Source organism: Pempheris klunzingeri, chromosome 19, assembly GCF_042242105.1.
Source record: "Pempheris klunzingeri isolate RE-2024b chromosome 19, fPemKlu1.hap1, whole genome shotgun sequence".
Classification (NCBI taxonomy): domain Eukaryota; kingdom Metazoa; phylum Chordata; class Actinopteri; order Acropomatiformes; family Pempheridae; genus Pempheris; species Pempheris klunzingeri.
The window spans coordinates 18,996,439-19,023,681 of NC_092030.1; the positions used below are offsets into that span (position 1 = coordinate 18,996,439).

At 42.0% G+C, this 27,243-nt stretch overlaps 3 protein-coding genes across 6 annotated transcripts in view; 2 read left to right on the forward strand and 1 right to left on the reverse strand.

The window, feature by feature from the left end:
• The first annotated feature begins 246 nt into the window (after positions 1-246).
• On the forward strand, positions 247-9,585 carry srek1 (splicing regulatory glutamine/lysine-rich protein 1). Of its 4 annotated transcripts, none has more exons than XR_011585681.1 (12): positions 247-497; positions 645-778; positions 2,836-2,951; positions 3,057-3,203; positions 3,836-4,014; positions 4,130-4,260; positions 4,358-4,472; positions 4,576-4,686; positions 5,019-5,090; positions 5,237-5,351; positions 6,514-8,132; positions 8,172-9,585. XR_011585681.1 is itself a non-coding variant. In XM_070850233.1 (12 exons), the coding sequence occupies exons 3-12, from the start codon at positions 2,451-2,453 to the stop codon at positions 6,679-6,681; spliced, it is 1,185 nt and encodes a 394-aa protein (XP_070706334.1). In that variant the 5' UTR covers positions 645-778; positions 1,393-1,571; positions 1,732-2,450; the 3' UTR covers positions 6,682-9,585. The 4 variants fall into 4 exon arrangements, 3 of the variants coding, with proteins under 3 accessions (XP_070706332.1, XP_070706334.1, XP_070706333.1); XM_070850233.1 differs by lacking the exon at positions 247-497 and adding exons at positions 1,393-1,571; positions 1,732-2,481 and having other exon boundaries at positions 6,514-9,585; XM_070850231.1 differs by having other exon boundaries at positions 6,514-9,585.
• A 770-nt stretch (positions 9,586-10,355) lies between these two features.
• On the reverse strand, positions 10,356-23,853 carry LOC139219249 (interleukin-31 receptor subunit alpha). The gene is made up of 17 exons (XM_070851060.1): positions 23,795-23,853; positions 22,498-22,732; positions 16,216-16,276; positions 15,415-15,471; positions 15,206-15,323; positions 14,940-15,094; positions 14,695-14,840; positions 13,996-14,119; positions 13,780-13,868; positions 13,464-13,671; positions 13,167-13,343; positions 12,556-12,687; positions 12,016-12,177; positions 11,708-11,851; positions 11,508-11,589; positions 11,332-11,404; positions 10,356-11,148 (listed from the first exon to the last, which is right to left on the reverse strand). The coding sequence occupies exons 1-17, from the start codon at positions 23,851-23,853 to the stop codon at positions 10,693-10,695; spliced, it is 2,478 nt and encodes an 825-aa protein (XP_070707161.1). The 3' UTR covers positions 10,356-10,692.
• A 160-nt stretch (positions 23,854-24,013) lies between these two features.
• mast4 (microtubule associated serine/threonine kinase family member 4) overlaps positions 24,014-27,243 on the forward strand; it is an 82,803-nt gene continuing 79,573 nt past the window's right edge. Inside the window, exon 1 of the mRNA XM_070851056.1 lies at positions 24,014-24,253. Coding sequence (XP_070707157.1) covers positions 24,101-24,253 — 153 coding nt within the window. The 5' untranslated portion in view covers positions 24,014-24,100. The remainder of the gene's footprint in view (positions 24,254-27,243) is intronic.

The window sequence follows — 27,243 nt, forward strand, 5'->3', positions numbered from 1 at the left end:
CACTGCATCAGAAAAAAGAAAAGGAGATAATGGTGCATCGGTGTGAACAGGTGGCTCTGACACCAGGCACTGATGGTGCAGTGGTGCGTCTTTACGCACGTTCAACCGTGCGTAAAGACGCATCCAAGTCTGGATCAGTACGTTTAATTGTGGGGGTCGTAATGTGCTGACCAACACTGTAGAGGGCGGTAGTGCACCTCAAAGCTTATTGTCAACCTTTATTAAAACTCCAGAGGAAACCAGAGAAACCTGTCGCTCCGCCCGCCTGGATCATTATTCTGTGGCCTGGATGTATTCTGTTTTACAAGAAATAAATATTGTATTAAATACTTCGTTTAGGGATTTTCATCGCGTTTATCAGTGTGCACAATGAGTGGGATACCAGGGACCGCTGTCGTCCAGGTCACCAACCTGTCCTCGGCCGTGAGCAGCGAGCAGATGCGCACTCTGTTCGGTTTCCTGGGAGACATCGAGGAGCTGCGGCTCTACCCGCCCGAGTAAGCGCAACCTGCCCCGGCATGGCCCGCCAGGCAACACCGCGGATGTGCGACCTCTGCGCGGCCTAGTCAGAGCTAAAAATTGACAAGTTACGGACGTGTTAAACAACTAACCCGCCTTTTTTCTGTTTGTCTTTCCCTTCACAGCAATGCCCCTCTGTCTTTCTCCTCCAAAGTGTGTTATATAAAGTACCGAGACCCCTCCAGTGTTGGAGTGGCGCAACATCTCACCAATACTGTTTTTGTTGACAGAGCTTTGATAGTAGTGCCATGTGCGGAAGGTGAGTGCAGCCTTTTCGTCCAAAGAAACCAAAATGAAATGTCTGAGTTGTCTCAGTGGATTTGCTGTGGACTCCTCCTTCTTGATACCGTTTTTTTTTTAATTCTGGGTTGTTGTTTTTTTCCTCACATGGAAATTTGGCAAGTTGTGCCATTGGCTAGTTCTGATTTTAGCCACTTTTGTCCAAAGTATTTGCCACAGGTGACTGGTTGTATCACCCCACTAAAATCTTAGGTAGCCAAGGTTTCTGTTTGGTGTCTGTAATCACTGGATTCTCTGGAACAAGTATCCTGTGTATTTGCATTCAAAAAAAAAAAAAAAAAAAAAATACCATTAATGTTACTTGCTCCATGGAAATGACAAAATAAGTCCATGGCATCACAGCTAACTTAATCCTCTTTCTCTCTCTCTCACTTTTGGTGCTCCCTTTCTTTAAGTTTCCCTCCCCTTTGGTGCCACTGTTGTTCCCTTGTGTTACAGTCAAAAAAAAAAAAAAAAAAATGCTATCACCTCTAACTTGATGCTTGTTGTCCACGTGACTTGGTGCTGGATGGCTACTGAGTTTATTAATTTGGTTTTGTATGTTTTTTCTGTGTGATTATGTGTGCATATCAGATGACTAGACTGGCCCAGCTGTTACACTACACTAGCCTGAGTCAGGCATTGTTTTCCAAGCCACTATCCCCGATCGGGCCAACGCAGCCTTCAAGGGGGGAATGTGACCAGGAGAATAGCCTGCTGAACCTTCCGAGATGGACACCTTGTCTCTTTTTATTTATTTTTCTTTTCTTTTGGTTTGTTTCCTTTCATACTTTCCCATGTTGTCCACTTTCTACTGTCTCTATCTAGAAACTACAGTATTGCTTATCTCTAGCGTTGTGTTTATATTTGTTATTTTGGTTTGTTGTTTTGATTATTGTCCAACCCCCACCCCCCTCTCTCTTTCTGCTACAGCTGCAGCTTGTGTGTGATTGAATTCTGTCCAGGTTGCTACGGCATACCGGTGGGATGTGTATCACACATGGGATGCTAGGAGGATCACTAACACTTAACTCTCTTGTCACCTACTCCTGTTGACATAGTGAAGGGGCTAGACTTTCTAAAAGTGAGACCCAGTAATGAAACCTTCAATTTTCACTGTTCTAAAAGGCGACACGTAGGAGTTTTCTCTCACATTACTACATTACAGCTTTGATGTGGATGTTTAGTATTTAATAACAACACAGACATTCTCTGTTCATCATTTTTCTCTTTTAACTTGGAAATTTCGTGACACATGCATTAATGCTTTGCGTCGTTATTTGCTTTGAAAAAGTTTTCCTAGCAGTAGAGGAACTTTTCGACAAATGGTAATTCATGCTCAGTGCCTCCAGCTTTAATGAACTGAATTTGTAGTTATTCTGTCTCTCATTAGTCTTAACGTAGCCCTCTTCTCCACCTGTAGAAGCAGCAGATTTTAATCCAGAGTGGAATGAACACAACTCCTAATTGGTTATTTTTTATAGCTAAGTCTTGGCTAACATTTCCTACAGTTCTTAAAATTGTTGTTCTTTTCTGTATCTGATGTTCTGTGTGCTATTAGTGATGCAGCCATTGGGGTTGTCTTGTGTTGCACACCTTTCCAACACTGCGAAACGATCGCCCCACGGAAAAGCGCCCATGCTTGATATCGTATGGTTCATGACCAATATGTTTCCAGTACAGGTGACCCATGCATCAAAGTGTTGACTCATTCTCTGCATTTTGTTTTCTTTTTCTTTTTTGATCTATGAAAAGAGACCAAGGACAAAATCAGTGGTTTTTTTTGTTTGTGATAAAAGTTAGAATTTTCTCAATTTAAATAATGATTCAGATTGAGAAGAATAATTGAATAGAAGCAAAGTAAGGACGCTCGGTCTCCAGTATACCATGAGTAGACAGTAGAACACTTGTAGGCTGTATGGGGAAGTGTATGCTCTCTTTCTCTCTAGAATACAGTGGGCTAATTGTGCAGACATAGAAGAGACAGAGAGAAGAGTCGCTCGATTTCCTTCACTAATATCTGCTTCTGTCCTGCAGGGAAAATCCCAGAGGAGGCCAAGGCCTTGTCACTTTTGGCACCCGCCACTCCAGTACCTAGTCTGATTCCTGGTGGGGGTCTGCTCCCAATTCCTGCTCCAGCCCCACTTCAGAATGTGAGTCAGCATTTTGTAGTCCACTTAGTTGTCTTGTCTTGCCTTGTCTGTCTGTCATGAAGGTAAAACCATGTGTGTGTGTGTGTGTGTGTTGTGCGCCTGCAGCTGAACCTTCCCATAGTGAACCGGATGTCAGCTAGCCTGGACACCGCAGCATCGGCGCTCTCGCAGCCGCCCCTCATGGGAAACGTGGATCCCTCGAAAATTGATGAGATCAGGAGGACCGTCTATGTCGGCAACCTGAACTCACAGGTAACGTGATGTCAGATGTACATCAGGTGCAATTTGAAAACAATGCGGAGATCTTCCTGCACACTGTCTCACTTCCCTAGATACCAGAGCTGTCATCCAATCAGAGGACTGCAGAGTTCAGTTTGACTGAGCACCTCAAACTAACTCCGAGCATAAACACCACAAACACTCAGGTGCCAATAAATCCTAAGCAGCATCCATGTAGTTCTCTGCTCTGTGACACTGAGGAATAAGCTTATTAGCTAAATCAGTTCATTGTCGGTTTGTGTCCCTTCATGGGGTTTGTTGGCAATAACAAAAAAATATAGAATACATCCAGACTTCTCCATTAAGTAGCAACCATTACCTTTATTTACCAGCTTTCATTTCCCTCATTCTCTTCTCCTGTCCTCTGCCATCACTCATGACAGACGTTGATAAATTACAGTCTCCACTAATAAGATTCACAGCCAAGGGGTTAGACAGATAAAGCCCTCAAGTGCTGCATGACTTGCTCACTTGAATAAACTTTTTCCTTGCGGGAGTTAAGTCTCACTTCTGTTGAGAGAGATGAGGACAGGAACCAGCCGTGATCACAATCACAGCTTTACTTTACTCTCGTCTTTAACCGAAGCTCATCTTTCCCTCCACAGACCACCACTGCAGAGCAGCTGTTGGAGTTCTTCAAGCAGGTGGGAGATGTTAAATTCGTGCGAATGGCTGGAGATGAGACGCAGCCGACGCGTTTCGCCTTCGTGGAGTTTGTCGAGCAAGAGTCGGTCGCCAGAGCCCTGACCTTCAACGGAGTCATGTTTGGAGACAGACCCCTGAAGTACGTATTGCTTTGTAGATCAATAAATCTGTAATTGATTTCCTCATGATTCATGTCATCGTGAGCACATAACCCTGTAGTGCTTTGTGTCAGGTGATACTGTTCTTTCTTTCAGGGTTAATCATTCCAACAACGCTATAGTAAAACCCCCAGAGCTGACGCCACAGGCTGCTGCTAAGGAGCTAGAAAGTGTGATGAAGAGGGTGAGAGAAGCTCAGTCCACCATCGCTGCTGCTATAGATCCAGGTACAACATTTTGATTTGCTGCACGTGTCGAGGTTTTAGTCATAAAACGCTTAAGTTGTGTCGCATTCTGGTGCTGACGCTGCTGCTCTCGCTCTAGCGGACATAAAGAAGCGTTCCCCCAGTCGGTCTCAGAGGTCCCGCCGCTCCCGTTCCCGCTCCCGCTCCCGCTCACACTCAAGGACGCGCAGGAAAAGGTCCCGTTCGAAACACAGGTGCCCGACTCCTTCTTGAAGTTCTTCAGGTTTCACTCGCTTGATGCCGACGTCATGTGAACGTGATTGTGTCCCGCCAGTGACGTTTTGTTTCCTCCTTCAGTATCAGGCTGCCTCAGAAGATATGGCCCAGGAACGACTCCCACAGTTCCCGGAATAGCCACAAGAGGCGCTCTCGCTCCAGAGACAGGAGGCACAGCCGCAGTCGCTCAAGGTACAGGAACAAATACCATAATATAAAGAATGAATCTCCCAATGATCTCTTTTACTTTGAAACTCTAAATGCTGTTCACTGACCTGGAGTCCAGCTGGATGTTCAGCACCATCTGCTGCTGTAGTTTAATTTGAGATATTACAGTCCTGGAATTGAATCACACAATGTGTTATCCAGAAGATCTGATCTGATCTGATCTGCTGTGGTGTCACATCATGAATCTGACTCTGCTGCTTGTGCCTTTAATACATGCGCTGCTTTCTCTGTACGTCGCTCATATTGCCCCCACAATGTTTAAATATTTGTATGTAATCACTTTAATGTGTTATCAGGGGCCACAAGAGGAAGAGTAAGGATCGATCCAGGAGCCCACGAAGGAAAGCCAGAACCCCCTCCCCTAAAAGGTAAGTCCACCGCCTCTCACGTCACGTCCTTCCTGTTTTCTAGGTGGATTTCCAACCATGTGTGCACATATTTATCAGTGATTTTGTGCCTGCAAGATTGTAATCGGTTTCTCCGTGACAATCTGTTTTTCATTGGCTTCTTCCAGAGGTAAGAAAGACAGGAGGAGGGAGCGCAGCAGGGACAGAAAGGAGCGCTCCACGTCCAGGAAGAGGAGCCGCAAGGACGAGGACAGGATAAAGAGCAAGGCCAAGCCAGCGAAGGTAATAAAGCTGACACTTCCTCACTGAAATGACACCCGCTTGTACCAGACTCCGCCGATCAATTTCTGCCAGTGGAGCAGGCAGATAAAGCTGCCACGCTGCTGATAATTTAATGAGCCTTTGAGGCTTTGTCGCACATAAAGACTTCTCAGGCGTGAGGGGAAGATGAGGAGTCTGTCAGTAGAGGAGCAGAATGAGCTCAGCGGTCTCGGCCCCACTATGGTGGGAGGAAGACATTATTGGTGACCTTGTTTCCTCCCCAGCGAGCTCTTTGTGGTCGGCAGAAGCGCTCAATGAATACTTGCCAGCTGATGGGGATTCGTTTCATAAGCAATTTCCTTAATCTCATTGTCTACTCAAGTTTTTATTATGGATATGAACAATAACGCTGGTGTAAATGTACTGTAAGCTAAGGGTTTTTGTTTTTTTCAAAGTGTCCCACTGCAATTTCATGTAAAATACATCAGTGAGTGAGTGTGGGGGAGAAATAACTCACTGTATGTCTGCAAGTCTTTGATTAAATCCCCCCCCAATGCTCCCCAGTAACTCTGATTCTTCGGTGAATGTTTTCGAGTGTCACAGTAACACTGACCTACTTTTGACGGTTTGCTATACAGATCAAAGGTGACACATTTTAAACTTATCACTCAACATCTCCGTTGATAACGATCAGTAACTGCAGTCAGAAAACGCTCGCTCTCACAGTTGCACAGCAGAGTTTGTCTTCTCGTGCACCGATTCTCAACAGCGCCCATAAAACACCCAGAAGCACAAACACCCGGCCCTTTTTTTTTGCACAGCAGCTGTTGTTATTGTTTGATTTATCCTCAGGTAGAAACGCCAAAAGATCTGTAAATTGCAAATTAAATATCTTTGGGAAATAGACATTTTATAGTCCAAACAAATAATCGAGACTTTGACTGTCTGTCTGTTATTTCTGATCCATCTCGTCGTGTCCTTGTGTTGTTGGTTTTGTGATTCTCGTGTGTTTTGGCTGCTGTAACAGTGCAAAGTATTTTATTTTTTTCCAGCTCTGCTACTAATGAATAACCGCTGTGATCAAACCGTCTACCGTCTCATCTTTAGTAACTTTTTCGTTTTCACTCTGAGTCCGTCACACGTTGGCTGACCAGGTTTGATTGTCACCCGATTGGAATTACAGGTGGAAAGGGACTACGACAGAGAAGAAAAGGAAGAGTACGAGAGCGACAGAGAAGACTCAGCCCCACGTAGTGAGGACATGATGTCACCACCCCGCGTCCATCACAACGGCAGCTACAAGACTCACACTGAGGAGGACGTCTCCGCGGGTGCCGACGGCACCAAGTGACTATTACAACACCATGGAAACTAACCTTGTTCCACAAAGCAGCTGCGTCCTTCGCGTGCGTATATTTACCTGAACACTGGATGACCAGTCACAACGGCGTGGTTTCCCCATCATCGTCATCGTCATCATCATCTCCTGCTGTACAAGCTGGTTTTTATTGTACATTCTCAGTAGAACATGGATCCTGTTACCCCACCTAAAAGCAAAGTGAGCACTTGGTACAGCAGAGAGCTCTAACTTTCCTGTTTTTAGTACACGATGTGCTGTAAGACTACAACGCCCAATACTACAGAGTCAGAAACTAGCATCAGGTTGAGTCAGCACCTCAACAATACCTGGATACTAGAAGCTTCCAGAACACAGTGTTTGTGGCAAAGCTGTCATATCGGATGACGTAATATTACAGTGATGCCGACACTGTCCACCCTCTCTATGTATTCATTACCCAAATTACCTATTAGTCTTTCTGGGTAGACACTAAAGCGTTCTGCACCCAGGTGAGCATGATGGGAAAATAAAGAACAGCTTCAGACAAACAGTCCCAGGATCCCAGAGATCCCACAGGAAGAACACATGTTGTACTTGTTACTCCAGGAAGCTGAAGCCAGGCTTTAACTGTAGTGTTGTCCCTTGTTACATTACCTGATGAAAAAAGACCCATATTTTCTCTCCATCCCTTTAGTGACATCTTGATCATTTTTGTGCCTCGAAGATGATCAGTATTTAGGTCAAACTATAGTCTGTTCGCCGGTTCCTTAAACTGGTTTTGTCTTAATATTGCAAATGGCAATAGGCAGCAACAAATCTGCATTAACGGTAATAAAATGTTTGTGTCTTACATCATGCCGAGCTCACGAGAGACATTCTTGACATTTGCCTTTTACCGCTGCACAAACAACCTGTCTGTGGTGTTTGGAAATGAGTCAGTAGCACACAAAGGAGTAAAGGAGCGGAGTTGTGTGGCCTCAGGCAGCGTTTAATGCAAAGTATTAAAAATCTTGGGAAAATACTGCAGTAAATTCTTATACTTAATCCATCATGTAGCCACTGACTTCAGTACTTTCTGTCGAACGTGTTGAGCAGCTGACACAGATGTGGTCCAAACTGTATTTTGCATTATTTGCCTTCTGTCAGTACATAAACTAAAAGTACCTATTGGGAAATGATGATTGTAGCACAGTCCAGGTCAGAATCATGTCAGGTGTGTTTAGATTTAGCGTTCTGCTCACAAAAAGGAAGCATCGATCAAAACTACGTCCTTTGCGTGCCATCTAAAGCAGACACTTCTATCAGCCAGATGAGATGATGTGTATATCATGATTGACACCCTGTGAGGTAAAATTAAACTTGCCTCTCTGACGGAGGTCTCATGGGTGTTCTCCGGCCTCGGTGCGGCCGTGACGGCAACTTCCCATATTCTTATTTACTGAGTGAAACGAACGGTTGGTGACGTGTTGAGTTCTTGTGCTTCGCCTGCTTCCTCTGAGAAGATGAGGGGCCGTTCTCTGTGTGCGGAGGAAATAAAAACAGGATTTCTGCTGATGCTAAAATGCTCATTTGCTCTTTGTGTGTTGTTAACGAACAGTTTGAACTAACAGGTCCATGAAGTGTCCTTTTTTTTATTTATTCCCTATTTTGCGCCACTTTTCTCCATCTTCTTGGAACTGGAGCGTCCTGAGAAATGGATGCTGTTGATTTTATCACGTTTAGTGCTGTAATTATGAGAATGCAGAATCGTATTCTACTGTTTCTGTGAACCTGTTGCTAATGATTTAGTGAAAAGGTAGATTTAACATTTGGTCAACGCAGATCCATCGTTTTACTTCCTGTTTTTGTTTTACTGGTGTACATTTACTTGTTTGTTTTTTTCTATATTTCTGATTACGAGTAGTCACGACAAGATCACAATGTGTCATGTTCCTTTTCCTGTTATTGTCGTAATGCTGTGAGATAAAAAAAAAGAAGAATATTTACTGTCTTATGGATACAATACAGGCCTATACTGTAAAACGGTGGTGGTGTGCAAAATGTCTGTTGGCCCATATTGCTCAGAGGAGAGAGTGAGATGCAAACGAAGCTCGCGGTGGCTGCAGCCCAGGTGAGGCTGAACAAGACGAGTCACGGCTCAACAAATTGCTTGAAAGCACAGAAGGGTCAAAAAGTGCCTAGACAAAGATTGTACAGAGTATTGTAATAAAATATGGAGACTTATTGATAGATGCAACCTGAATTTATTGTTTATGATGTTTAATAGCTGAAACTATTGAGATGTTATATTAAAGTATTGTCAGTTGTCTTTAGTAATTAATAGCAGAATAGATTAAACACTGATGGGACTTTTGTGGATCTGTTTTTTTTTTGTTTTAGTTCTTTTTCTTTTTCATCTTTGGTGTTGCAGTTTGCAGTATTGTGATTGTGTCGAAAATGTACACGCAAACTTGGCCCAGATTGAGATCAGCGTTGGTTCGTGTTTTTTTAAGTTTCTATGAAAGCTTGTTCTATTTTAAAAGCGTTACTTTTAAAAGGAGACTTTTGCCAAATTCCACTTCTACGGCTTTTACTAACCTAATTTAACTTTTTTCTTTTCCTGCTTTTTTTTTTAATGTACCCAAAGCTTCAGTTTGAGGTGGTGAACTTGTGACAAAGTTTAGTAAGAAGCATTTCCAACACAACTAAGAGAGCGTGAAGAATTTTATTTTTTATATCCATGTATCCACTGTGTACAGTATGTTCTGTAGAGGCGATGCACGGTTTGCTCCTGGGGGGACTGGGCGCCTGATGTAAAGGTTTGGTGACGCTGTATTTGAAGAGCTTGGATGTATGTGGTCCTCTTTGTTTTGAATCTGACATTATATCTCAGCCGTTTCCAAACAAAACTAAATAAAGAGACTTTTCATTCAGTTATTTTGCTTCACTGCCCTCATTTTCTGTCAGACTGCCAAGTATGATTGCAGTGATTCTCAGTCAGCCTCTGTTTTCCTCATCTGCTTCTTATTGCACTTGCTGCAATCTGACCAAAAAGTGTTTCACTTTGGACTTCTGTCATCAAGATCAGATCTGGGTCCAAGACTTTGCTAGATCGGCTCTAAAAGGCCAATATTTATCTCTGTGTAAATGGATATCAGTTTTGGTCGGTCAGTCCACCACTTTGGTCTTAAAATATCTCCACTAATGGATGGCTTGCCGCAGATGTTCATGATCCTCAGAGGATGAATCCTACTTAACTGATCTCCAGTGTGAGGTTGACATTTTTGGTTTTTAGTAGAATGTGTCCACAGTGGATAGTCTTTTTAACATGTCACAGTAGGAAACTGGTGTGAGTAATAGAAATTGGGGTTCCAGGTCCTTGTATTGTGTTTGCTGGTTCACACGCTCACTTAAACACCTGATATAAAGTGATGCCCGTTGTTTTCCTGTCATTTCAAAATGTCTGTGATGGCTGTGAAAAAGGCCCATTGCCCTGAATGTGGTACAGAACATTCACGTCCCCCTGAGGATGAACTGTATTAACTAGTGATCACCTGACTCTGTAACTACTGCAGCATCATAATGACATTTTACAGATGGAAGTACGTTAAGGAATACATCTCTAATATATCAAGTCATGTACGGATACAGTGTGGAGAGAAATGAGCAGAGATCATGTACATGAGCAGAAAGGGTTGTTCAAGTAATGTGTTTTTACTGTACAGGTACATAGAGTGAGGTCAGGTAGGAAGAGGCACCTCCAGTGGCCTTCTCTCTTATTATGGATACATTGCATGTTTTACCTGGTTTATTCTAACAGTAGTTTTGGCAGTTGACATTAGCATGTAGCTAAATACTGTATTTGCAATATTGATATTTGTTGTTTAAAACTACATCCACGCTATTGACCTCCGTCAACAAGAAAACAATATGGCAGCCCTCACTTGTGCACCTCTGGACCCTGAGGATTTATTTAAGTCGAGCGTTCATGCACTGTGGTTCTAGTGGTCCTCCGTGATCTGCACGCCTGTTTTCAAACTATCTTCACAAATTCACAGACATCTCGCTGTCCAAGGTGCGACTGCTGCTAAATTGCCTCATATAGTCCAATCCTGATCTTAACACCGTCGAGTGTGTGTCCACTGGTTCGCTCTCCATGGCTTGAGTAGCTGATGTGTTCGGTGGCGCAGCCTGAGGCATCACCTGCTGGAACACTTCCATTGTTGTATATCCGCTGGAAAAGGCAAAAGGAGAACTCTGGGGGGCTGTCTGCTGGGCGGCCGATAGTGTTTCTGCAGTAATGTCAGGCAGGATGTCTCCAGTTGCATCCTCTGTCTCTGTTGGGGTCCAGTTACAAGTAATTTCTGGTGAGTCTTCTTCGTCCTCTGAGGCATGGAGAAGCGGTGACACTGATGGTATCACATCTTCTTTCTCGATTATCTGAAGACTGTTAGTGTCCCATTCTTCCACCTTCAGGGTGTTGACGGACTTTAGTAGTTCCTGAGTGACGTAGAAACAGTATGAGTTACACCCATTTCACACATGATGGACAACTGGCTGTGTGATGCAAGTTGAATTCTTCTGTTGTTTGTAGGAGTTTGCAGCATTCTGTATTTCCTTAATAACTTCATTTAACTGAGCTCTTGTTTGGCCTCCACACTGCTAACATTGGTACACACTCACCTGCTCTTCTATTTTCTGCATTGCGTTGCTGTTCCCGGGGTCAGGTATGCTTGGCCACAGCATGATTTTTGCTCTAAAGTAGACAGTGAAGCGTAGATATATAGTAGATAGATATTTACTCGTACTAAAGATTAGTGACAGCTTGTTCAACGTACTTGTAAGGCAGCGTACTATACCTTTTTATTATCGGTGGTGCAAATATCAGCACAGTGGCCACAACTGCAAACGATATGATTACACCACTGAAGTTAAAATACGCTATGGAAAGGAAAAATAGGCAGAAAATACACAATGAGTATGGACAGATATACAGTAGGAATCAGAAATTACATTTCATGAGTGATTAATGGTTAAAAAGTTGTCTGATGGGTGGAACCTCGATAGTTTGTTTTGAAGAAGCTCGCTGTGCTTCGTACTCCTTCTCCCGCCTGGGTGAAACCGGATATCTGGACTTCGTACGCTGTGCTGCTTTTGAGAGCTTTCAGTTCATAGCTGTTTAACTCTGGACCCACTGATATATCTGCAATCAAAGAGTGACAGTTTTCGGCAAATAATAGGCTGCACGCAGATGATGGCTGTCAAGTCAATGACGTTACTGCTGAATCAAGTTAGTTGTATTTTTTTGTCTGTATTTATGGAGTTCATGTGGGAGTGGTGACTTAGTTTAAGGTGGATAACACTTACTTCTCTCTGCACCTGCCCCACTGTGGTGGTACTCAGTGTAGTGGATTATGTAACCCAGTAGGAAGCCTCTGATGTCCTCCTCCGGGATGGACGACCACTGCAGCACCACTGAAGTCAGCGTCACATCGTAGCTGCTGATGTTTGTGGGAGCACTGACGGGAGCTTCAGGAGCAAAATATTAAGACGTCAGACTGTTTTTGTGGGGCGGATAAGAAGAAGCTGCATGGCAATAACAGGCGGTCAAACCACCATCTTGGTCCAGTGTGGATTTCCATCACATTTTGTGCAGACATTCATGTTCCCAAGAGGATGAATTCTAATAATAACCTCAGTGATCTCCTGTCTTTTCTTCCAGAGTCACCGGCAGATTAAAATTTCCTCTTATCAAGTGAAATGTCCCAACATCTACAGGATGTTTTCTCTACAATTAGCATTACAAAGACCCAGAATAGAGAATAATAAAACAAAGGTAGATGTACGTCCTGTTAATACAATAACTTTATGCTATTATACACAGACATATTGAAAATAAAGACTCACATCCTTCTGTGTAGTAGAAGTGTGTGCTCCCGTAGGTGCTCTCGCTGTTGTTGATATACTTCATGTTGCAGGTATCCTTGTTTGGACGAGTGTGCAGAGTGATGCTGTATCTCTTATAAGGCTCCAAAGGCTCTGTGGATGTAACTGAACGGATTATCTCAGAGGCAGGAAACCAAATATATTTCATCACCTACCAAAATCAACCCCGTCTTGCAGAAATCTGTTTGCATATCATGTATTTACATCATCAAATCCCATTTGTGAGACACATGATCACGACTATCACACATTTCTTTCATCGTTAACATGAGGAAACATTTTTAAAGAATATAATGTATCAGCTCACAGCAACTAAAGCATGATTTGTGTTTGTCTTGGTCATTTTGAGGCACTTAAAGCACTTAGTTAGGGTTACATGAATTACTGTGGTCCACAAAGCACAAGACGTTTAACTGAAGCCAAAATCTTTCCCTAACCTTAACCGTAAGTGCTTTGGTTGCCTAAACATGGCAACAGGGTCTTCTGCTTCGTACAGAGACCTTCCCTCACTTTCTTCACAGAATTTCAAGGGGGCTAGTTCACCATTATAATGAATGATATTTTATACGCACCTGTTAAAGGAGATAAGGTCCTATAGTTGTTTTTATCCACATTAAAGGACATGTACGCTGCTTTATGTCCCCTCTTCATCCACTCCACAGAATAGCAGACGTACTGTTCGATGAGATTGTCTTTCCAATAGATAGTAAAAGATGTATTGCTGTGCACCGTCACGTTCACCTTCCCAGCTGCCACACCAGTGAGAACAAATTAATATTCATTTTTTTTGCTTCTGTACACCCTCAAACCTCTGAAAGTGACACCCTGTCAGATAACAGTGCTGCAGCACCATCCAAGTGAGCACTCACTGGGCACGTCTTGTCGCTGTGGTATTGGCTGGCTTGCAGCGGGGGACGTGCTGACGCTGTTCACAGCACTGATGTTAACATGATAAGCTGAATAGGAGAGAATCAGTCTGATCTCAGGCTGAGTGGTGCTGATCTGCTCAAGTGGAGCCTCTCCTGAAGCTTTCCCAATGGTCACACTGTAGCCATCATGTGGTCCTTTAATTAAAAACTAACAAACAGAGACATTTTATTATCATAATAACATCAGCCGTATTCCTCATTTTATTTCTTGTGGGATTTAAGAAAAATAAGTTTTTTTAATACAATAAAAAATTACCTTCCAAGTTAAATACAGCAGTCGGCTGCCTTTTCTCTCTGCGATGTCAGTGTCTTCAACGTCGACAACCACTGGCTGTGTTGTCAGTTCTGAAAGAGGACATTTGTTTCTTGTGAAATGAGAAACAATATTTCAATGGAATGATAAGTATGATTATTTATCTCATCATAATTTACACAACACACAGGAATGGCTTCTTTCTGCAGCTATATTTACCTGATGGGACAGTGTAGGCCTCACTCCAAACACACTGGGAGCATTTATCATTAGTGACACACTGAATCTGCACAGTGTAAACCAGTGAGGAGTTGAGATTTTCCACCGTACATTTCTGTCCATTCTGGGATTGAACAGGTGACTGTGAACAACATAGAAATAAATGAACGCCAGGAGGAATTATCTGAAACATGAAGTCACTTGTTTTGTTTTTTTCTCTCAAAATAGATTTTGATTCATAGAAATCGTCATAACTTTTATTTAATCAGCTGAGTACATCAGAAGAAACTGGTACAGAGAGAAGGCACAAAACAACAGCAACAGAAACTTTCACAGGCTCCTTTGAAACCCCCACGAAGTTAAAGATTAAAGGGACATTCCACTGATTTTACACATAAAGGTCGCTAGAAAGAGTTTGTGAAAGTGACAGTATCTTGAGTTGAGACTTCAAATATTAGAAAAGTATTCGATGGATAGCCATGAAATTTTGTACAGACATTCATGGTTCCCTGAGGATGAATCCTAATGCATTTTCCTGTCACATGAAATACCTCATCTACTCGACTGGATGGATTACCACCAGCTTCCTCTCAGAGACATTTAAAATTACAAATTTGACACCAGTTGAAAATTCAGTTATTAACTTAACTAAAAACCACACATACAACTGTTTCGTGCTAGCAGGTGTTTAATACTGACCTTGATCCACGACAGGTTGCCCAATGCTTTATATCTCACAGAGAAATTCTTAATGGCCTTTATGTCCACCTTTTGCCAGCTCACATTCACAGCTAGTCTTCCTGAGTGGCGGCTGAAGGACACTTTATACGGAGGATCACATCGTACTGAAATATCAAAAAATCCACCTTCAGATCCTTCAGAGATGTGTCATCAATGGAGAGAAATATCATAAAATCATAAAAAATATGTTTATCTGGACTTACACAAGCTCTTTGGTGAACCTTTGAAAACGGCTTTTGTGCAATTTGTTGACTCGCTGTTTTCAAAAACCTCAGCAGTCATGTTGTGATTTACATATACGTAAATCTTCTCCGAGAGTTTAGTGATGTTGTTGTGAGCTTTGCAATATAGTCTGCCCCTAGATGGACAATTTAAAAAGTGTGTTTTTAGTAAACAATATGTGTAACTGCATTTGTTTATAAGATAGACAAGGAAAATCTCAGTAAAGACAAAATCTCGAGCTACTTACTGTTGTTGTATGATGAGTGTGTAGGTCTGTCCTGATGCATTCTTTCCAGGTGTCCACACACATTTTTTTCTGCCAAATGAATTATATTTACCAAAACAATCTAAATTGCGTACTCCATCTGAAAGAGATGGTAAGAACAGTAAGAAATAACCATTTTTCCTGTCTCTAATCTGATTTTACAGCAGATGAATCAAATGTGTTTTCATTACCTGGGTGAGTCCCACAGTGCTGATATTTAGAAGAAATGTCCTCTGATTTGCAACTCACTGGAACATATTATGAACATGCTGTGAAACTAGATCATAATCATGAAAAGTGATATGTCTCACAATGGAAAATCATAAGTGTAACTGTGATGCCACTTTCTGTCCTATGGTAGGATGATTTAATGACATGTGTAGCTCACTTATTTTTGGGGAAAATGAGACTATTTGTCGAGGAAATCTTCATTACAGATAATGTGAAGAAATCACTGATATTTCACAATCAGCATGATGATTAACAAGCTGAAAATTCATGACAAAAAGTAAAATAAACCTACCTGAAGATGCTTGAACGTGACAGGAGAGTGTAGTGTAGTAAATAAGGAGCAGGCCTTGAATGTGAACAGCAGTGGAAGGAAGTTTTAGGCAAAAATCTGCTTTGAATACTAATATTTATAGTATTACAATCCTCAACAGCGCTTGAGACAAATTTGCTAGTGGATTTCATTCATTACAAAGAATATATAGGCCAGGACTTGGCAATGAATCACTTTTCTTTCTACAAATACCTCAAAATAGTCATTTAATAATAACAGAAAACAGATATAACAAAAGCAGATGTTCTAGACCACTTACCAAGGATGAAAAAATGTGAGTGTCTCCCACAGGAAGCACATTTTGGGTCTAAAAAATCAAAGTGAAATCCACGGCCGACCATGTCGGCAGGGGCTGACTGACACACTGAAACCAAGAAACAAAGAGAGTGGGGCCGAGGCTATCACACACCCACGATCTGCCACCACTCACAGGCACAAAGCATGTGGCCGCCGCTCACTGAGACGGAACCAGAAGGAAATATCTTTAAACGCTGAGTGAGGAGGGGCGGAGACACACTTTGTCACAGTTCATAAGATTCATAGACTGACAATAAACTGATATTTTCAGATAACTGATGAGTCATCTTCTTTGTGCATCCTTTTTCCACAAATAGAGTCGCTCGGTCACAAAAAGGTTCTTCAAACAAAGCCACTGAGAAGTGCAGGAGGTGCCTCACAAACTCAGTGAAATGACTGAGAAGCAACTACGCACATGGTTGTTTGACTTTCCCCAGAGCTGATACTGAAAACATCTCTTATAGGTTCACCGTGACTGAAAGCATGAGGTAGTGTGACAATCATCCTTTCCGTTATTTTGCTTTCAAAGAATTAATTGTCATTTTTAGAGTCACAAATTATGCTGAGTTTGGCAAACATTTCGTTATGAATCAGTGATGGGCTCATTTGGTTTTCTAATAAGAGTTTCTGCTATCAATTTCTATAAACGAAAGGCTTTGGGAAGCTAAAGGAGAATGAAAAGACACACACTGATGGGTTTTCCTGCAATCGTAACATTTTAATTTTCTCGGATTAATAATTTACTCTGTTTTGTTAAAAGAGAAGCCACAATAGACATCAAAACAGCCTAACAACAGATAATGACCATATACATTTACAGTATAAGTCTAAAGATCAGGTTTGCTACACATCTCTCATATCCCAACGCGTTAATGCAGAAATGCTATTATTGTTTTTCAGAATTGTGAGAAATAATCCATGTTAAAGTTCAACACATCCTCCAGACATGTTTTAATGCATATAAAATACTTTAAATAACATTTCTTATTTTGCTTCAGTAACCTTAAGATGACATCTTCTCCATTCCCCTCATGGAGGAGTCAGTCTGCACAGTTAAAGTCAAACATGCAACTGCAGTAACAATATGCAAAACAGTTTTCAGACTTGATTGTTTCAAGTCGTGTGCTTTGTTTGTTCTATAAAAAAAAAAGAAAGAAAGAATGCAGATTTCTGTGTGATAATCATCCCATATATGTGAGCACATTATGCCCATTTGTGTGTGTGTGTGTGTGTGTGAGTGGTACACACAGCGTGAGACCACTGTTGACTCACATAATTACTCGTCCTGGTAACTTTAAAGGTCACTTTAAAGGTCTCACTGCAGTGACAAATGAATTCATAGAACAGAAATGTGCACTTTTACCTAAAGTGAACACATCCTCAAATAGTCCACATGCTCTCGTGAGCTTGCTGGAAAATGCAGATTATTGTTTGAAGCCCCAAATAAAAACACGTTAAACCAAATATTGCATTAAATGTATCACATTGAATACAAAATGAGTCCAAAGCATGTACATACAAACATGATTTGTGACATCACGACTAGTCTGGAAACCAAACGTGATCCAATATGTAAGTGTGATGAGAAAACTTCATCTGCACGAACAGCAAGAAGTAGAAGACACAGGTCGTGCAGCAGTTTAACTTAAAGTGAAAAATGTTGGTGTATTCACAGATTGTGGATTTTTCACTGGAGCTGGTGTAATTTAAGAAGTTTAAACTAAATGAACTCTTTTCAATGGAAAACACATCATACATTGTTCTTTATAATTATGAAAAACTTGCTCAAATCTTCACAGAAAACATTCATAACTCATGATCAAAAGCTCCAGAGCAGCTACTAAATGGACCTTAGGGTGAGCCAGTTTTCTTAGCTGCTGGTCAAAAGATGAACTTTGAACCTCAGCTTTTAATAACCTCAAAATACGTCATTGTGTACAGTCATTAGTTCCTCTATTCAAACCCAATGCATGAGTGATCGCAAGTTCCTCGTTTTACATGAGATTTTCATGATGATCTAAGAAATGTTTTTCATCATAGTTCCAAGGAAATCTATTTGATTCCCACAGTCACACGAGGGTGTATTTATATTGGATGTGTGAGCCCTAACCCCCTGGTTTGGGCCACCTGCACTTGCTTATGGAGGTCTAATAGGAGAGGGACACGAGCTGCCGTAACAACAACAACATACTACAAGGGCGTACGTGTGTTTTTAGGTGTTGTTGTGTGTTAATTTTAAGATGGAGAACCAGAGAAGGAGAAACACGTGTGCTTTTAGCGGCATGTTTCTCCCTTGGTGCTGAACTGCAATCACACAGGAAGTTCAGTTCTCACCTCACTGACTTCAGGCCTAAAGGACATCATTAATGCCGTTTGTGCTTGAACCCTATACCAGCTGTGGAGCGAAGTTTGAACCTCTGTTGTTGTGTTGTTGTTGCGTGTTATCTTCATCTTAGTGAGCTCACTGGCTGCGTTTTTATGACCGTTTGATAATCAGACCAATCAGAAATTATTTTGCGAGAGGTGTTGAAATTATGGGGAAGCAAATGTTTCAAATTAAAAGCAGTGATTAAAATTAGAAAAGCGCATTTCAAAGATCTTTGCCACAGGAAATGAATTTCCGCTAAACAAGTCGATGTCTGCCCACTCACTCTGTCTTTTTCTCATATGTAAGTTTCCCCACATTTACCCTTATCATCCCTGAGATCAGCGACGTGCTCACTTGTGCGCTCGGAGAGTTGAAAAATGATGTGGGCTCCTCTCTGGGTGTTTTGCTTTGATCAGAACCGTTTCATGTTGTTAGAGTTTTATGTTGAGGGCCCTACCAGAGAGCACAGGAGGTAGTAATCATTTCTACAGTAAACTGGTATTCGTCACTCCTTCTGCGTTTACTGTAACATGATGAATGAATGAAATATTCGGCTTTAGAAATGCATCTGCACAATAAAACAACGATTCTAACTTTCTAGACAAAAAGTTCAAGGTGAGCTATTTAGGTAAAGTATCATTAAATGTCAATATGTAAGAAATTAAATACATTTTTCAAGTTTTCAGTGGCACACACAGACATTTACATGTAAACTGTACACTTCTAATTACAGACCCACCACTTTTACACACAAGCCTTCATGACTAAAATCTATTTGCATTCTATGACAAGTGGTGTTCCCGAAACTAAAATCTGAGTAACTTCCTGATGGTTTGAACTGCGTCACATTTCTGGGGATCTATTTTTCGGATGTTTTTGGATTTGACTTTGATCTTTGGGATTCTCCCGTGTGCTGTCTGTATCATGTGGCCGATCTGATACAGTAGCAGGAGGAAACTGGAGAAACTCAACAACTCAGGAATTCAGAAATTCAGCTCCCGTGGAAAACCTGAATGTTTTTATGTGACCTGGTTTCCACTGTGGGCCTACTTGTCACCCCATGAGCATGTTTTCCTCTTTATTCTACACTCTCCCACTTCTGCCTCCCTACACCCACTGTCAGATACCCCTGGATGTGATGTGAGGCTTTCTATTATTTTATATGGCTTCAGGTTGTTCTGTTTGTGTATCTATTTATGCATTTCCATGTTGATTATGTCCTAATCAAATTACAAAAAACAAACTGCATCAAAGTGAAATCATCTTTTGCAACAACTTCTCTATGATTGCATGTTTTCAAGGTTTGCTCCCTCAGTAGGGATGCCGTCCAGAGCCCACGCCTGCAACACGTCCTGAGGTCAGTTGCTACCTGTGACCTCTTTTCATCAACACCAGCAAACAGCCCCCTCCTGTGGAGAGTCTGTGTGTAAGGGAGTCACATCCTGCTTAACCACCACAATGAGCATCAAGAGAAGTAGCACTGTTTATTTTATCTCAATACATTTCAACTTAAGCATTTTAATCCATAAAGACATTCGAAGCATTTAGTAAGAAGCAAAGATCTTCGCCGAAAAACGACCCAAACAGTCATACCAGGATTAACAGTTCATATCTGAAGTTCTCAGGTCTTTTTGTTTCATGTGTATTTTCCTTGAAGACTCTTTTGTGACTAATAGCCACAGTCAAGACAAACAAGACAGAAATGTTGTAAAAATGTCAACAACAAAAACCCAATGCTGACAGAGAGTTAGTTAATGTAACTGAAGCAGGTTAGTAAAACTGAAAAAGAACGAGATTAAACTGAAGATGCTTTTATTTTTTATTTGATTTATAGTCATGGCAGCAGCTCTGTGATGCTGGACTGTGCTGCTTTGGCCTAAACGCTCATGTTTTGAATCTAAAAATGTTTATTCATCCTCTGTTCCATTCTTTTTGTTCTTTCTTAGCATTTCCGTTGTTTGGTCTTTTCGGTGTCATTTAGGATGTGAATAAAACATGTTTTGATTTGCCATTTGAAGAGGGGGTTTTTGTACCCAAGAGAAGAAAGGCAGGGGTGAGAGGGGAGGTGACCTGCGGGCATCACGCCGGCCGAATGACATTTGCACCAAACAGTTTCAGCCTTTCAAAGTCGGCCTAAAACCGCCAGAAAACATCCACTGAGAAAGAAGTGATTTGGGCAGCTTGGACCGATCACTATGTGTTGAGCGGTTTAAATGACAAAGACAAACACGTATTTCACATTCAAATGAGTGTGATTCAGCGACTGGATGGTCTCCAATTTATTCTGGACAAATTAAAGCCAAATGAAAGGCTAATGAGAGCTCAGGGAGTCTCGCTGTGTTTCATGTAACCAGGTGCAGGGAGGGTCACTGACACAGAACACGTATCTGCAAAGTAATTACTGTACGTCCACTGGAAACGCCCCTCACCCAACAGATTCACACTGTTTAGCAGGTATGATGTTCACCATTTTCACTAACTTTCACTATGAGCACTGAACACAAATGAGTGTCATTAGTTTTTCATGCATTTGGTCAGAGACCAAGGACAAATTCTAATTATGACCTGATGGTGGTGCTAGATTAACATTTATTTCAGTGTATTCTGTTTTCCATTTCACTCAAAATCACAAATACCAGCCTCACGGTGACACTAGACAGAGGAAATGAGATGAACCAGGAGGGAAACATGAACTTCTGTACTGAATTCCACAGAAATCCATCCAATAGCTGTGGAGATACCCATTTGTCAAGGATGCCAGCAGACTTATTTAGGTGTCAGGACACAGAAAAATGTAGGCAGATGTTATCAGAAACAGCAGCAAGTGTGATTCTGACAGCAGCGTTGAGGCTGGGTGTTGATCTGTCTGAATGTCAACACTTCCTCAGCTGTTGGCACGTCAGACCGTGGACTCTAGGTGAAGAACTGTCTGGGTCTGATGGCCCTGCGGTCTGTTTGCTCTGTGGAGCTCAGTGTACCTGGACATAATGTGGCAGATAAGGATTATAAAAGGAGAAAGTTGTTTTAGGTTCACTGCCTGTGGAGCTCGGGATTAACAGTGAGGCTAGAGGGCAGTGTGCTGTTGACTGTAAACCTGTTCTGAATGAATGTGGTTCAGGTGAACGTGTTAAATCAATTTATGCACTAGGTGTGTGTGCATATGTGTGTATATACAACAATGTTAGATTTTAAACTCTTTTGAACAAGAAGGTAGGTTTAGTTTCAGAAGTAAGGAGGTCACAATGACTACAAAGCACTGACCAACTTCAAGAATATGTTTATTTCACATAATATAGCGGCTTGATGGTGTTGTATTTGCTTCTTTATTAGAAACGTCTTTTACCGCATTATATTCTGTTTTCAGGGTGACTTTGTAACATCTGTCAAGGGGCTACAGATGAAAAAATAGAGCATTGTTTATTAGTGTGCACTATAAACCAGTAAATAAATTATCTGTGATTGATGTTCAATTATTGTGTCTTTTTAGAAGAGGACAAACAGTTAAGCAGTCTTCCTCCATCCCGAGTGGAAAAGATGCCCTTGTTTATGATCCCTGATGGTGTGATGTGATTAATGTGGTGTGAGATCTTGAGCAAACTTTGGCAAATGAAAAGATGTTCTCCGGGCGTAGCCACTGATATCATACATGGGTGTGGCACTGTACCAACAAAAGTCGGTCATGATACATTCACTGCTGGCCTGGGATCCTCCATAGCCTAACTCTTGCAAAAGTGTTTCCAATGTGGTTAATAGGAAACGACCAAAGGGATGAAAGCTACAAATAACATGTCTCTCTCAATAACTCCCCCTGGGTGTTGTAATTGAATGTGTTTATGACCTTGGAGAGAGACGAAATCAATCTGATTTGAATAGTGATGCAGTAAAACATTCCCTCCTGGTTGTGGGTGTTTCCGTACAAGCCATGACTGAATGTTTGGCTCGTTAGGACCCTGCACATTGAGAGCATGTTTGACAAAACAGGCTACATTGAAATAATAGTCAAAGTAAGTGCCATCATTGAAGTATAATATCCTTTGTGTGATTTACAGTAATTTGGGCAAGTGGGCCCTCTAGTGGCCCCTCTGTGTGCCGAGCCTGAGCCTGAGCCTGGGCCTGGGCCTGGGCCTGAGCCTGAGCCTGAGCCTGAGCCTGAGCCTGAGCCTGGGCCTGAGCCTGGGCCTGAGCCTGAGCCTGAGCCTGAGCCTGAGCCTGAGCCTGAGCCTGAGCCTGAGCCTGAGCCTGCTCCAGATCTGCTGCATGAGATGATACTGCTGTGGTCGTCCTGGTTTACAGTAAGGGATGGAGAGGCTTTCCTGGGAGGCACAGCCAAGTTAAGACAAATAATCTCTTAGAAGATAAAACCATGTAATCTGAAGGAGTGCTGCTGAACACAGTTACATATGTAAAGGATATGTACATCCTTTACTTACTAGTAAAAGTGGGAACACCACACTGCAGGTCCAGCAGCCAAACCTTACTTAGTAAAAGTATGTTGGTAAAATCTATTTAAAATCATTTAATTTACTCATTCAGTCAGTGTCAGTGTTTGAGTAGCATATAAGATGTTTTGCATCATTTTTACTGTTGCATAAATGTGTATGTTGCACTTTATGGCTAGATGTTTAAGGTTAAATTGTTTATTTAGCTTAAGAAGTAGCAACATTTTCATACTCAGAAAGGAAGACAATGATTTTTATGGAAAAATTCAAAATTATCAACAGGGCTGCATCTAACGATTCTTTTTGGTTCAGATCAATCTATCAATAGTTTGGTCAATAAAACATTAAGAAACAAAGAAAAATCAAAAATCAAACTATCCTAGAGCCCAAGGTGAGGTCATCAGATGCTTCAGTTTGCTTGTCAAATAGTCCAAACCCAAAAAATATTTAATTTGTTATGATACAAAACCACAAAAAGCTGCTGATTCATATTTGAGAGACTGGAACATCATATTTTTTGGAATATTTGCTTGATAAGATAAGATATTCCTCTATTAGTCCCATTATTATTAGGGGAAATTTACAGTGCCACAGCAGACACGAAGAGCAATAAAAAATGTGTACAGCTGCGTTAGAGGAAGTATTAAAAAAAAAAAGAAACAGTATAGTAAACAAGTGGGAGATGTTGGAAAGTGCTGCAGGGACACTGGGACCTTCCTGCACATTTAAAACCGTGCGGAAGCGTCAGTGTCGGGTTTGGCAGCAGTGATCTGATTGGTCCAGCCCTGCACGCTGTGGGCGGGGTTTATTTTGGGACTGCGGGCAGCGCTCGTGCAGGCCAGAAGTGAGTGACAGCATGGAGTCACGCTGCCCGCGGAGCAGAGAGCCACTAAACCCAAACACACGCAACTTTTGACTGAAGCCTCCCCTCGGTGCAAAGCGGCGTCGACACGCGGTCTGACATCAGTGTGACGGACTTTGTTTGTCTCGGGTGGGAAGTGGTGTCCTTGTTTGGGCTCGTGGGGGAAAATGAGCCGCGCGGACAGGTGCGCTGACAGGTTAATTAATAGCTGCGTCTGCGTGTCGCCTAGACTTGGGCCGTATTTGCTGCTGTGATGGAGCACGAGCGTTTGTTGGCGCGTGGAAGCGGCGAAAGTGGGTCGTCGTCAGGCTCGCACACCTTGTCCGAGGGAGAAGAAGCGACTGCTGGGATGGTGGACATCAAAGTTTCCGGAGACGGAGAGGATGCTCACAGGGTGGACTTTGAAAGTGTCAACGAGGAGGAGGAAGAGGAAGAGGAAGAGGAAGAGGGGGACACAGAGAAGGAGACACCAGAAAGTGAGGAAGAAGATGAAGACGAAAAGGTAAACATCCAAAGTACTTGAAGTGCTGTGAACAGTGAAATGTGGTTTGAGTCCTGCACAGTGAAGCTGAGCAGCAGCAGAAACACCCCTGAGCTCCTTCATTTTGCTTCTGCTGTCAAAATATTTGCAGCTTCTGGCCTCAGCTCACGTTTGGTTGGTTGCACATATCAAGAAGTCAGCAGGCAGCACCCAGTCTGAGTGGGATTCACCCCGAGTGCCTCTTTGACTCCATCCACTCCATTTACCAGTCATGCTCATCATGCAGCCTGCTGCACTGCTCTGCATCTCAGTGGGTGTTTTGCCATATGGGTGCAGCTCACCAGCACAGAGCCAAACATTTCATTCCCCGACAAAATAAATACCTGGCAATGCCTTGGGTAGTTTAACAACACTTGCCGCTGTGCTGAAGGTGTTTTTCCACAACACTCCTCTAACCATCTGGATGAAAAACAGTTTCCCAAGTTGTGCCTCTTTCTCATGATCCAAACAAAGGCGGTGGTGTGAAATGAGATCTATGTGTGGCTTTTTGTTTGTACTGTTTTGGAGAGGTGCTGAATCACCTTTATGGTTAGTTTGGAGGCTGAAGTACTTTGTATTTTATTGAGAGGTATTTCTAATGTTTTGTCCTGCCTGTTTTATATCTGTGAGGGTCGATTATGTATTGACGCATTACAATTCAACAGCACCACAAACCTCAGCCTCCAAACTCACCATGAAGTTCTATATGAAAGCAGGATTTATTGCAGGACTCTTGTATTAGCAGCATGTTTACCTTATGAACAGTATATTGGTGCCTCTTTCCATATTTTGGCTTCTGTTCTTACAAAAAAGTCAAGGATGTATGTCATCTCTGGCTACCTGGATTTGGATGGAAATACAGTCCCAACTCGAGAGAAATGGGTTAAAGTCTTTTTTTATTTTATCGTGCAACAAACAATGTTTTTTCATCCACATGGTTAGAATAATAATTATGGATTCTGGAAACACCTTCATAACAGCAGGCTGAGCTGATGCAAAATGTTAACTTACTTCTCTTCAAAGCATTTTTAGTTATGTAATTAATTCCATTTGGGAAAAAAACAGCTGATTATTATTTCAGGAAAGTTACAGTTAATTTGCATGTTGTTTAAAATATATACTTTACTGAATCAGGTCCTGTCTCCCTGTGTGATACTTCACCCAACGGCAAACATGAACTCAATAAACAGTTCCATCTATTAAAACTGCACAGGTGGGATGGGCTGCGTTTGACTTCTGGCCCCCAGGGTCTTCTGCATTGGTATTTTTAAAAAGCACCCAAAGCAAAACAGAACAGAAAACAATGATTTGAAGTCATTAGGAAGAAGCTGACTGGCAAAGTGAAGATTGGAATGATGGAATAAAGCGCCTGTGAGTGAGTGAGTGTGTGTGTGTGTGTGTGTGTGTGTGTGTGTGTGTGAGTGTGTGTACCTCTGGGTTACCCCCAGTCATAATGAGGGTTTTTCAGAAACTGGCAGGTATTTATCCGTCTGAAAGTTTTGATGCATCTCTGTGACTTGAATGTGATGGTAATACATGTGAGGCATAAACTGGGCTCAGTCAAACTCCTCTTTCAGAGCAGCGTGCAGTTATTGTGGTGTTTATGCAGGAAACAGATGGAGAAAATGAGGAAGACAAAAGTCATGTCTCAGCCTTTTAATTTACACTTGACATGAATGCTTCTGCAGACTGGTTTGACGGGCTCGGATGACCACAATACAGGCGTGTAAGGATGTGTTTGAAATTTACAGCGCTTGGTGACCTATAAACTTTTTCCAATCCATAATATCATGCAACATGACTTCATGCTGTAGGTGTGCCTGTCTCTTATCCCCCTTTACGTCCAACATAAACAATGGCAGAATACAGAAAAATGTGCAACATGGTGCCGTATTTTTCCTTGGAAGCAGCAACAGGTGACAAACTTTTTGGCATGACACGTGTCATCATGTATCATGAGTCAAAAAACGGAGTAATTTCTTTGTCATGGAAGTTTGCAGCACACAGACATGATCATACAAGTTTAAACCGAAAATGGACACCTGACTTCCTTTATAGTCGTTCCTTTGTTTTCCAGTCTATGATGGCTCAATCATTGATTTGTAAGTGCATCAGTCTCTCCAGCAGGCACCAACATACCCCCGGGGTGGTGTCATGTTTGCTAACACTGCTTAACTAATTTGGTTTGGACAGTCCATTAGCTTAATAGAGCTGAGCCATCACAGATGTCTCCTGTTTCACTCTCACTCATAGTGAATTATACTATACCATTAAAATGCAAACAGTAAGTTTGACCGCATAGTATTTTCCCCCCAAACGTCGTTTTACAAAAATGAAACCAAATTTAAACAGACCTCAAAAGCAAGTCGACCCTAATTTTAAACCAGATTAAATGTATTGGATGAACCCTGCGCCCTTTTCCCGCGATCCCTCCTTTGAAATGCCAGTTTGAAGTTAATTTAAAACCAGTGACCTGCACTGGCAACAGAAGAAGAGATGCAACTTGACCTGTTATACTGAACTAAATAGACATGTCGCTGGCCAAAGCACCACAGAGCAGGCCAGATGACCTGCCAGTGGTATTACTACAGGGTTAATCAGGGAACCCTGAACTTCGACCTTTGTCTTGCTGCAGGAGTTAAAGAAGGAAAGTCTTCTGAGAACTGACATGACGTCACCTTTCCAGACTTAGCCCCGTGCAGTGTTTCAAGGAGCGAGATCCTTCCTATGGTGGTGCTTCATGGAGTTTTACATCGTGTTAATTTGATATCTATCTCCGCTAAATCTCTGTGCTTTTGCACCTTTATCCATCGCAGACATCTATATCAGTCCAGTATCGTGGGCAGTGACAGAACATCATCTACAGTCCCACACATCATCCTTTCTAACATGCACAAGATAAGATAACAGAAATGGATCAAAACAGGGAGCATACAGACCAGACTTATTTACTTAATTACTACAGTCCATTG

Excerpts from the sequence above, each read along its gene's own strand:
- LOC139219249 (XM_070851060.1), bottom strand. The coding sequence starts at position 23,853 with ATGTCAGACCGCGTGTCGACGCCGCTTTGCACCGAGGGGAGGCTTCAG. Across the intron at positions 13,672-13,779 it reads TGCTGTATTTAACTTGGAAG|TTTTTAATTAAAGGACCACA; the intron begins GTAATTTTTTAT and ends TCTGTTTGTTAG. Across the intron at positions 12,688-13,166 it reads GACCTTATCTCCTTTAACAG|AGCCTTTGGAGCCTTATAAG; the intron begins GTGCGTATAAAA and ends TTACATCCACAG.
- srek1 (XM_070850231.1), top strand. The coding sequence starts at position 370 with ATGAGTGGGATACCAGGGACCGCTGTCGTCCAGGTCACCAACCTGTCC. Across the intron at positions 4,261-4,357 it reads CGCTGCTGCTATAGATCCAG|CGGACATAAAGAAGCGTTCC; the intron begins GTACAACATTTT and ends CTCTCGCTCTAG. Across the intron at positions 5,352-6,513 it reads GCAAGGCCAAGCCAGCGAAG|GTGGAAAGGGACTACGACAG; the intron begins GTAATAAAGCTG and ends TTGGAATTACAG.